Here is a 12,500-nt window from a genome sequence, read left to right on the forward strand (position 1 = left end):
TACTCTACCAGTCTGATACGGGAACTAGCTAGCCCAGCTCACCCCTCCACTACTCTACCAGTCTGATACTGGAGCTAGCTAGCCCAGCTCACCCCTCCACTACTCTACCAGTCTGATACTGGAGCTAGCTAGCCCAGCTCACCCCTCCACTACTCTACCAGTCTGATACTGGAACTAGCTAGCCCAGCTCACCCCTCCACTACTCTACCAGTCTGATACTGGAGCTAGCTAGCCCAGCTCACCCATCCACTACTCTACCAGTCTGATACGGGAACTAGCTAGCCCAGCTCACCCCTCCACTACTCTACCAGTCTGATACTGGAACTAGCTAGCCCAGCTCACCCCTACACTGGCTCCTGTGCCCTTCTCCACATGATAACCTCTGAACATGACTAAACATCACTGAACATCACTGAACACAGGGCTTTCAGACCTGCCGTCACCAATGTGCCCTACCTGGATGGCTGGAGGGGAGACTAAGTGGGACCTTGAATCAAACAACTGTCAGTGTTAACAATGTATGTCACCATCTCCGAATGGGCCATAAAAGCAAATAAATGAGGGCCATTACAGTGGAGATTGTGATTATGATAATGAGAATAATAAAGGCGATCATCATTACGATCATGATGATAATGATAATACTGTGATGATGAATTATAATGAATAAATCCCTAGCCCATTTCCTAAATGGTGGGATATGTATCACCCAGGGGCCTGCAGCCACCCGACGGCCTTGGAGCAGGGAGCGGGTTGTTGGATGGTGGAGGTGTGTGTGTGTGTGTGTGTGTGTGTGTGTGTGTGTGTGTGTGTGTGTGTGTGTGTGTGTGTGTGTGTGTGTGTGTGTGTGTGTGTGTGTGTGTGTGTGTGTGTGTGTGTGTGTGTGTGTGTGTGTGTGTGTGCTTGTCTGTACGTGTGCTTGCCTGTACGTGTGCTTGTCTGTACGTGTGTTTCTCTGTATGTATACATCTGTCAGCCTTTTTTGCTCTCGATCTAAGGTTCCTCTCTCTCTTTTCACTATGTCGTCCTTCACTATCTTATTTCCCCTTCTCTCTCTCTCTCTCTCTCTCTCTCTCTCTCTCTCTCTCTCTCTCTCTCTCTCTCTCTCTCTCTCTCTCTCTCTCTCTCTCTCCATCTGTGTGTGTGTGCATGTGTGTGTACTCAGGGGGGGTGTCTGTGTATGTGACTCCAGCCAGCCCGTGTAATATGGAGTGTTTGCCATTGCTCATGGAGCACATCCCTGGGGACCTTGGAGTTTACATATCATATTCAAACAGCTTTTGTACTCCTTCTCAATCTAACCAGGCCTCGCTCCCTATTTCACTCCTCTCTCTTTTTCTTTCCCTCTCTTTTTTCCCCCACCTCTCATAGTTTTTACATAACGCCAGAAGTGTCTACAAGAGGTCTGGGTTTTCATTTTGGTAAACACATTTAAATGATGCAATCTGTTGTTATGCAGACAGAGTTGGTCCCTAATGATCCTTCCATGGAGAGGGTAAATGGTTCTGATGACCAGTGAAGGTTTTTACAGAAAACAAATCTTGTGAAACCCTCTCCCTCTAAAACTGGGTCGGTTTGAGTAAACAAGCCAGCAGCCATGTTGAAATTCATCACTCTTGTCTGAGAGAGAACTAAGTGGGATTTGTCATAGACATCAGACATGTCATTTATATCACAATGTCAGCACTGCATTCGCATAATGATGGAGTCGACAACGTAGGAGCTCTGGGCTTCTGCACTCCTACGGCACTGTGCAAACAACACCAATAATGTGTCTCAAGTCTAGATGTGTCAAAAGCGCTAGGATCAATATCCATGCCTTTCTGTCAAACCCCTCAATCTTTCTTTCTTGTGGCTCCAGAAGCTAAGTGCAAGAGATTAATAAGCGGATTTGTAATGCATGACCTCAGGTTTTAAACCATAATTCATCAGCTGTTTAGCGTTTTCTGCTTCTCGCCAGATTGAAAAATAGCCGACGCTAAGTAAGTTAGTTAGCCAGTCCCCCTCTGTCTCTCTTCCCCCTCACCATGTGACCCGAAGGTACAGTAGTAGGATCTAATGAGCTGCTTGTGTCTTTCTGCTGTTGTTTCCCTCTGGCAGACAGATGACGTGACGCAATCAGAGGTCTCCCTACAGCTCCAGCTGCAGCTCTCGGACTCCTCGGAGAAGCAGCAGCCCAAGAGGTTACATGTCTCCAACATCCCCTTCCGCTTCCGCGACCCCGACCTGCGGCAAATGTTTGGGGTGAGATCCCTTCCCTCTCCCTGAACTCACTGGGGGAAACCATTCTTTACCCACCCACACATATCATGGTACCTGCCTGGAGTGTGTATTGTCGCTCTCTCTCTCTCTCTAGAAAGTCCAGACACACATTCATCCTGATCCCAGAACAGGTGTGCTCTCTTTTCCCTGAAAGTGTAACCTCTCTGTCTCGCATTTCACACCAGTCCTTAAAATTAACACAACAAAAAAAGTATATAATTATAATGGATCCGAATCGGGAGCATTGCCAAAAATCTAATTTGAATGTTGCACGCTAATTTAGGTCATTATAAGCTACAGGCGTTAATTTTCATCGTTATGGAGACGACGTCAAACTGATGATATTAATTACAGGAGAGCCCTGGCTACGGCGTAATAAATTACTGGACAACACGGCTGCTCTCTCTCTCTCTCTCTCTCTCTCTCTCTCTCTCTCTCTCTCTCTCTCTCTCTCTCTCTCTCTCTCTCTCTCTCTCTCTCTCTCTCTCTCTCCTCCCTGTGCTGTCTGATTGTTGGGTTTATTGTTTCCAGCTCTGGAGCAGGTCCTGTAGAATCCAAATTGCCTCAGTAATTAGCTCGGAGGCTTTGTGTGCCCGGCCGACGTGTGTGTGCAGCTTATGGATATGTGATGCAAATTTAACAGTGGCCCTCCCAGCAGCCCTCCCCTCCCTAACTTTCCGGGCAGTCGGTGGCTGGGTCCTGGGATTGATGGTTGTGGGCAGAGCTGGTTGCTGGTTGGGAGAGGAGATATCCTGTCTGTGCTGTATTAACGTGCCGGCTCAGCTCCGGCTCCACCCCTGGATATGGCCTCCACAATGACCCTGTGTGTGTGATCAGTGGTGTGCAGCCCCATCCCTCTGGCTCTAATGGCTGCCCTGCCGCCAGAGGCTCAATACACCATTACCGTTACACACGAGCAGAGCCCGCAGACATACAGGTAGGCAGAGGAGAGCGAAAGGGAAAGGCAGCGGTGAGATGGTACATGTGTCAATGGTGGAGCAGTGGAACCCAGCGCAGCGCAGCCAAACCCAGTGCTGCTGCCAAGCCCCCAGGACCTCCATCTGCTCCCACACGTTGTGAAGAGCCCCTCTCTCCAGCTCTCCAGTGACGTGCACACTTAGCAGGGACCCCCATCAGCCACCAGCAGAGAGCTAAAACAGAGACTAGCTAGCACCTGCTAACAGAGACCCTAGCTAGCCCCTAAACAAGGAGGGTGGGTTTGAGAGTTACCCTACCCCTCCGTAGGGGTTAAGGGTGCGGAGGATGACCCCCTGAGTCACTAACGAGGCGCAGAATAAAAGCCTCATTAAGGAGACTGCTGCAGACCTTAATCAGTGATTAGAAAAGTGTGATATTTCAAAGAGCGGGCGATTAGAGGAGTGAAAGGAAAACACTCCAAGCTAGCGCTAGCTCGGGTAGTGCGGCGCACCATTCTGTGCTGCTTGAGGGCGTCCTCCTCATTCTGCTCCTGGGTTCTTCAACAGTACCCCTCCTCGGTGCTTGACGAGGGCTCTCAGTGAACAAACATCTCTGGGCAATCAGACCTCTGGCCCCCATGCTTTCACACTGAGCTCCAGTCTATCTCACCAGCCACTACTCTGCTACTCTCAGACAGTAGCAACATTCGTCACTACTATACCATGCTGTATTATGCTAATGATAGCTAGCCTCCTCACGGCATTCAGGTGTTTTAGCGTAGCAGAAGCAGGGATACATACGGTGCCCTATCCGTGGTTGGTAGCTCTGCATTACAGTTGATCACAGTGTAGAAATGCATTTCAGATAGGAAGTGGAGCGAATGAGCGAGGCCTCATAAAAAAGTGTTCTCGAGGTAGGAATATTAAATAGCGCCTATGATTTTTCCCCAACGGATGCTTTTTCTCATTCCCTTATTGATATGTTGATTGTTTACTATGGCTGATCTGGGTGTGAGCAAGGAAGGAGGTGTCGCCAGTCACCCAGCTCTCTCTGTCTCCTGAGACCCCTCCAATTGATGCCATTGTTTATTGGCTTTGGTGCTGATGCAGCTGTTTGCGCTGAGCTGGGGCGTAGATGGCTGTAGGGAGGGAGGAGAGTGTGGGAGCGGAGCGGCTGAGATCCCCAGTGCCATGTGGGAATCCACTAAGATGACTTCCCCAGAAACTAATTAATCGACGCCACAAGCCCATTACTCTTGGTTAAAACAATTAGCATCTGCACATTGCATGGGGAAGCATTGTCATCTCATGCGAAGAGGGGCATCACACTGGGATGTAAAATGCCTCTGTGTGTGATGGAGCCGGGTACGGTAAAGCGCTACAATTGGAATCCATAGAGCTGAGCACCATACGAGGCAGATGTGGAGAGGGGGCCTATGTAGAATTGAAATCCCAGATGAACACGATGTACTTGAGTTTGTGGCCTGGGCTGGGCCGCCCCTGGCGTTGCCTGTTGGGAAGGTCATAAATAACTCCAACTTTTTTTCTCAGGCGTTGTGGGGGTCAGCACTTGACCCTGGGGGATGAAGGATGTCATATGTGTTTTACCAGCCCATAAACCCAGCTCCTCCACCAGACCCACTCCCCTCATCACTCTCATCACTCTCTTATGGCCGGAGCAGGCAGATAATAGCCGGTTCTTCCTAACCCCTATTAGTGGCTCAGTCAAACGATCCATCCATTCCCATTGAGCGCCAACCACATGGAAGGCCTATTTCTTCCCTGTTGTGCCCAAATGAAGGCGATGCGGACCGCTTGACAGGGTAATTACTTTTAATGAAATAATACGGCCATTGTAGACAGCAATTAAAAGTGGCTCTCACTCCACTCATTAGGGGGAACTTACGATTGGCTTTCATTCCTCTGTTTTCTAATGATCCGAAGTCGAGCCTGTTAAAAGGCTTGAGCACGTTAACCCCTTGGGACCATCCCTCGAGTCCTGTTCACTGAGAAAACAACACACACTCACACCAACAAAGAGCGAGAAAAGGAGAGGAGGAGAAAGAGAGAGAAAATGGCAGGTACCTGTGTAGATAGAGAGACAGCTCAGCCACCTGTTTGTTGGGCAGGCAGAAGCCTGCTGGTCTGTCTCTCTATGTCAAAGCCTAGTTAACTCTCTTTCTCTCTATCGGTTATCTCTCTCTATCGGTTATCTCTCTGTCTCTAGCAGTTATCTCTCTCTATCGGTTCAGGGATTTGAGAAAATTAGTTTTCCTCAGGAGCTGCTTCACATCACAACACAACCTTACAAACAACCACCTTGCCATATGTTGATGTAGCTTTTCTCTGTGTGAAACATCTTCTGTTACTCTAACTCTACTGTGTTTACAATGTTTGTTTTAACAGTTTTTTACATCATTGATTTCATGACATAGAAATAACACAGATAAAACAGTAACTTTATTTTGCATTAAAAAAATATAATTTGATAAAATCCCAATATATAATTGATATCATTGCATAACAATTGTAACATTTTGGCATAGCAACAATAACCGTTTTCTTACTCTTTTCATAACTTAATCTCTCCTCTCTTGTCTCCTTTCTCGCCACAGCAATTTGGAAAGATTCTAGATGTGGAGATTATCTTTAATGAGCGAGGATCCAAGGTAAGTGAACTAGAACCCCAGCTGCTTCATTACCATGTACTTCTTCTGTTTAGTAATGATGGCATTAGTGCCGTGTGTACATTGGCTCAGACTACTGCTCTCTAAGCCTGGTCCTGGAGAGCTGCAGAACTGCGTTCAGACATTCACTCCTCTCTCTGCTGCTCCTTGGTTGTTGTTCTAGCTTTGTGCTCCAGTTGGGGAATCATTACCCCTGTCAATCAATCAATCAATCAATCAGTCTGTGATTGAGCTGTTTCAAAATGCACTTAATCCAGTACTGTAGCTCTCTGGACCAGGAATACAGACCTCTAGTTTAGAGACTAATAGTCAACCCAGATCAAATATCAAGTGCTATAGCAAATATAGAACCATCACCGCCAAAACTGACTCAGTGTCTATACATGTACAGTAGCTCTATACCATGTCCTATATAACATCCTCTGGTGTAAACAGCACAGTGCTGGTCATCCACTGTTTATGTAATCGTCTGTGCCAAGCTCCAGAGCATTCCATTCATAAATTAGACAGCCTCCTCTAGCTGGGTGTTCAACCATGAATGGGATCGATTCCCACTCTTACCTGGTAGTTTGGGGTCTGTATAAGGTATGCAGCCAGCCTCCATCTAGGAACCTATACTCTGCTCCAACTCAGCCCCCACAGCCAGACAAGATAGAGCACCGGATAAAGCTGCCTCCTCTGCTGTAACAAGCATTTATTGTTTGTGCCCTACAAAGCCATTACCCATGATGCCTCTCTCCTACACCCTGCGCGCTATATAATGAACCTAGCAGGCCATTAATAAACAATCTATTTTCTATGAAGCTTTGGCAATTTGCATTCAATATGTTTGTCTCCTTTGAAAAATGGTGGCTCCACTCTCCCTCCGTGTAAGCTAATTATTTGTGCATGATAAAAAAAGATAGAGGGGCCAACCATAGTCGGGCAAAATGTCCAAAGGATTAATTTTGCCCTCAATTCCTTTTGAATTTATTTCTTTATCTTCCTCTCCCCAAGGACAGCTACCGTGTTATTTATGCCAGGAATAGGAGCTCGGAGATCCTGTGTATGCATACAAGATCACAATGCTCTCCATCTCTCACATGTATTATATATCTTCAAGCAATTATCAGCCTGGCCGTGGCTCCCTCTCCCTCCCATCCCTCTATATGTATATATAGAAACCAAAGGACTGGGACTTGTTGGGCCAGCATATCTGAAGGCTGGTGATGGATCTCAGGCCCAGTCTCCCAGTCCCCATAACTCAAGCTGGTGACAAAGGCCTCAGGGGAGGGGGCACGTGGGGGTGGAAGATGGGGGATGGGGAGGAGGGTATTTTGGTGTGAGTTTAAAGGCGACATCCCCATTGTAAAGCCAGGTTTTTTTTCTTCCACCTCCTTAGAGGTAGCATGTGATTTATTAATGTACATATGTTGTTGGTGATATGTATAGCTACCTTTATTACCAACCAATACCTTGATAGTATGGGAAATGTCCCATCACATTTTAGACACAGCTAATACAATGATGAATACTAATATAATGATATGTCTAAGAAAAAGAGACAACATATGGCTTCATTTAATTGCTACAGTGCGTACTTTGGCTATTGTAATGGATTAGAAATGGTTGATGATGGAATTAAACTAAATTGCTTGAAGAATTTATGAATATTCCTTCCTTGCTCAACTTCATCTCATTCCAATGGGGGTTGTTTTTCATAAGGCTACTGTTGAAGTCTTCACAATAATGATTAGACTATAATGTTGCGTAACAGAGTGTAATGGCTGCGATGCTCAGAGACATTCTCCAGAGGTGGTTTGTGGTGTTTAATTGGGTAAAACAGACAGGTTTGTTAGTGTGTGTGAGGCTGTCATCCTTATCTCTCCTTGGATCTCTCTTTGCTGTTGCTGACGTCTCACTAACAACCACACAATTAATAACACCGCTTATATACATCTCTACTTCCTGCTGCTCACCTAGTCCTCTCCTTCTTCTCTCCCTCTCCTTCTCTCCATCTCCTTCTCTCCTTCCTCCTCTCTAATCCCCCTCCTACCCTATCTTTTACCCACCCTGTCTACCTTCCTGTCCCTGTCTGTCTTACTGGCCTGGTGACACACGTGGCTCTCTCTTAGGGCTTTGGGTTTGTAACTTTTGAAACGAGCACAGATGCCGACCGTGCGCGGGAGAAACTAAACGGTACAATCGTAGAGGGACGCAAAATAGAGGTGCTTTTCCTTATTTCCTGTTTCTTCTTCTTCTTCTACCTCCTGCCTGCTGACCTCTCCCATGCCTCTGCTCTCACCTTTGTCCCACAAGAGACCTGCACATAAGCATGTGCCCGCTGTGTGTGTGTGTGTGTGTGTGTGTGTGTGTGTGTGTGTGTGTGTGTGTGTGTGTGTGTGTGTGTGTGTGTGTGTGTGTGTGTGTGTGTGTGTGTGTGTGTGTGTGTGTGTGTGTGTGTGTGTGTGTGTGTGTGTGTGTGTGTGCGTGCATGCATGCATAATGGTATGTGTCGGAAGCACTCAGTGGAACCAGGAATCCATGCATGTCAAGATGGACGTGCAAGTTGCTCATCATTATGACTGGAGAGGGAATGCATGCTCTCATCATCCCATAAGAACCTCACTGTCACGTCTGGATAAAGAAGACCTGTCTACTTACCTACCAACACACCCTGTTGACATAATGTGGTCTTGACCATTTTTTTGTGTTTTTTTTCTTAATTTTGGTCTTGTTTACTGTAAATGAAGGCCCCTATTCAGTCATTCCCATCAGGTCAATATGGAGGAAATCTAAGGGGTCTGTCTTTTTGTTTTTCTTTTGAATCCATTTGTTTATCCAACCAATTACCTGTGTTGCTTTTGGATTTTTCTCTTTCGTGTCCGTTGGTAATTGGTGCATGCTTTCCCACTTGCTACAGTAATTGAATCATCTCAAAAGAAAATGTAAATGAGGAATAAATTCATGTAAAGGTGATTCAAGGCCATTGTCTCCTCTGGCTATTTTAACCTCCCCAGTCTTGTGAACCTCTATGGTAATTTGCATAATTCTGACACATTTTACTGAATTTGTGTGGTATTTCTCTGCCAGTCATTTGGTCTGCCTTTTGGAAGGGTATGTTATAACTGTGGCACCATTTTGTTTTTTGGGGGAACAGGTGAATAATGCAACAGCAAGAGTGATGACAAACAAAAAAGTTGCCAACCCGTACACAAATGGTAAGATCTGCCTCTTGTCTAAGCTACAACTTTGTTCAGATACTGTACATGAAGGACAAGATTTACTAGTTTGGGCTTCTCTCCCTCTCTCTCTCTCCCTCCATAGGCTGGAAGCTGAACCCTGTGGTGGGTGCTGTCTATGGTCCTGAACTGTATGCTGGTAGGAGATCCTTCTCTACTGCACTCCTCTATTCTAGCACCACTCTAACTCTACTTTCTCCTCTAGTCTAGCACCACTCTAACTCTACTACACTCCTCTAGTCTAGCACCACTCTAACTCTACTTTCTCCTCTAGTCTAGCACCACTCTAACTCTACTACACTCCTCTAGTCTAGCACCACTCTAACTCTACTACACTCCTCTAGTCTAGCACCACTCTAACTCTACTACACTCCTCTAGTCTAGCACCACTCTAACTCTACTACACTCCTCTAGTCTAGCACCACTCTAACTCTACTACACTCCTCTAGTCTAGCACCACTCTAACTCTACTACTCTCCTCTAGTCTAGCACCACTCTAACTCTACTACACTCCTCTAGTCTAGCACCACTCTAACTCTACTACACTCCTCTAGTCTAGCACCACTCGAACTCTACTACACTCATCTAGTCTAGCACCACTCGAACTCTACTACACTCCTCTAGTCTAGCACCACTCTAACTCTACTACACTCCTCTAGTCTAGCACCATTCTAACTCTACTACACTCCTCTAGTCTAGCACCACTCGAACTCTACTACACTCCTCTAGTCTAGCACCACTCTAACTCTACTACACTCCTCTAGTCTAGCACCACTCTAACTCTACTTTCTCCTCTAGTCTAGCACCACTCTAACTCTACTACACTCCTCTAGTCTAGCACCACTCAAACTCTACTACACTCCTCTAGTCTAGCACCACTCGAACTCTACTACACTCCTCTAGTCTAGCACCACTCATAACTCTACTACACTCCTCTAGTCTAGCACCACTCGAACTCTACTACACTCCTCTAGTCTAGCACCATTCTAACTCTACTACACTCCTCTAGTCTAGCACCACTCTAACTCTACTACACTCCTCTAGTCTAGCACCACTCTAACTCTACTACACTCCTCTAGTCTAGCACCACTCTAACTCTACTACACTCCTCTAGTCTAGCACCACTCTAACTCTACTACACTCCTCTAGTCTAGCACCACTTTAACTCTATTACACTCCTCTAGTCTAGCACCATTCTAACTCTACTACACTCCTCTAGTCTAGCACCACTCTAACTCTACTACACTCCTCTAGTCTAGCACCACTCGAACTCTACTACACTCCTCTAGTCTAGCACCACTCGAACTCTACTACACTCCTCTAGTCTAGCACCACTCTAACTCTACTACACTCCTCTAGTCTAACACCACTCGAACTCTACTACACTCCTCTAGTCTAGCACCACTCGAACTCTACTACACTCCTCTAGTCTAGCACCACTCGAACTCTACTACACTCCTCTAGTCTAGCACCACTCTAACTCTACTACACTCCTCTAGTCTAGCACCATTCTAACTCTACTACACTCCTCTAGTCTAGCACCACTCTAACTCCACTACACTCCTCTAGTCTAGCACCACTCTAACTCCACTACACTCCTCTAGTCTAGCACCACTCTAACTCTACTACACTCCTCTAGTCTAGCACCACTCGAACTCTACTACACTCCTCTAGTCTAGCACCACTCGAACTCTACTACACTCCTCTAGTCTAGCACCACTCGAACTCTACTTTCTCCTCTAGTCTAGCATCACTCTAACTCTACTACACTCCTCTAGTCTAGCACCACTCGAACTCTACTACACTCCTCTAGTCTAGCACCACTCTAACTCTACTACACTCCTCTAGTCTAGCACCACTCTAACTCTACTACACTCCTCTAGTCTAGCACCATTCTAACTCTACTACACTCCTCTAGTCTAGCACCATTCTAACTCTACTACACTCCTCTAGTCTAGCACCACTCTAACTCTACTACACTCCTCTAGTCTAGCACCACTCTAACTCTACTACACTCCTCTAGTCTAGCACCACTCGAACTCTACTACACTCCTCTAGTCTAGCACCACTCGAACTCTACTACATTCCTCTAGTCTAGCACCACTCGAACTCTACTACACTCCTCTAGTCTAGCACCACTCGAACTCTACTACACTCCTCTAGTCTAGCACCACTCGAACTCTACTACACTCCTCTAGTCTAGCACCACTCGAACTCTACTACACTCCTCTAGTCTAGCACCACTCGAACTCTACTACACTCCTCTAGTCTAGCACCACTCGAACTCTACTACACTCCTCTAGTCTAGCACCACTCGAACTCTACTACACTCCTCTAGTCTAGCACCACTCGAACTCTACTACACTCCTCTAGTCTAGCACCACTCTAACTCTACTACACTCCTCTAGTCTAGCACCATTCTAACTCTACTACACTCCTCTAGTCTAGCACCACTCTAACTCCACTACACTCCTCTAGTCTAGCACCACTGTAACTCCACTACACTCCTCTAGTCTAGCACCACTCTAACTCTACTACACTCCTCTAGTCTAGCACCACTCTAACTCTACTACACTCCTCTAGTCTAGCACCACTCGAACTCTACTACACTCCTCTAGTCTAGCACCACTCTAACTCTACTTTCTCCTCTAGTCTAGCACCACTCTAACTCTACTACACTCCTCTAGTCTAGCACCACTCGAACTCTACTACACTCGTCTAGTCTAGCACCACTCTAACTCTACTACACTCCTCTAGTCTAGCACCACTCTAACTCTACTACACTCCTCTAGTCTAGCACCATTCTAACTCTACTACACTCCTCTAGTCTAGCACCACTCTAACTCTACTACACTCCTCTAGTCTAGCACCACTCTAACTCTACTACACTCCTCTAGTCTAGCACCACTCGAACTCTACTACACTCCTCTAGTCTAGCACCACTCGAACTCTACTACACTCCTCTAGTCTAGCACCACTCGAACTCTACTACATTCCTCTAGTCTAGCACCACTCGAACTCTACTACACTCCTCTAGTCTAGCACCACTCGAACTCTACTACACTCCTCTAGTCTAGCACCACTCGAACTCTACTACACTCCTCTAGTCTAGCACCACTCGAACTCTACTACACTCCTCTAGTCTAGCACCACTCGAACTCTACTACACTCCTCTAGTCTAGCACCACTCGAACTCTACTACACTCCTCTAGTCTAGCACCACTCGAACTCTACTACACTCCTCTAGTCTAGCACCACTCGAACTCTACTACACTCCTCTAGTCTAGCACCACTCTAACTCTACTACACTCCTCTAGTCTAGCACCATTCTAACTCTACTACACTCCTCTAGTCTAGCACCACTCTAACTCCACTACACTCCTCTAGTCTAGCACCACTGTAACTCCACTACA

At 46.4% G+C, this 12,500-nt stretch overlaps 1 protein-coding gene across 1 annotated transcript in view; it reads left to right on the plus strand.

Moving 5' to 3' along the window:
* Nucleotides 1-12,500, plus strand: part of LOC120034411 (RNA binding protein fox-1 homolog 3-like) — a 46,611-nt gene that overhangs the window by 7,832 nt on the left and 26,279 nt on the right. Inside the window, exons 2-5 of the mRNA XM_038980952.1 lie at nucleotides 2,101-2,244; nucleotides 5,795-5,848; nucleotides 9,006-9,066; nucleotides 9,173-9,226. Coding sequence (XP_038836880.1) covers nucleotides 2,101-2,244; nucleotides 5,795-5,848; nucleotides 9,006-9,066; nucleotides 9,173-9,226 — 313 coding nt within the window. The remainder of the gene's footprint in view (nucleotides 1-2,100; nucleotides 2,245-5,794; nucleotides 5,849-9,005; nucleotides 9,067-9,172; nucleotides 9,227-12,500) is intronic.

The sequence above is a fragment of the Salvelinus namaycush genome, chromosome 41 (genome assembly GCF_016432855.1).
Source record: "Salvelinus namaycush isolate Seneca chromosome 41, SaNama_1.0, whole genome shotgun sequence".
In the NCBI taxonomy this organism is placed as follows: Eukaryota; Metazoa; Chordata; class Actinopteri; order Salmoniformes; family Salmonidae; genus Salvelinus; species Salvelinus namaycush.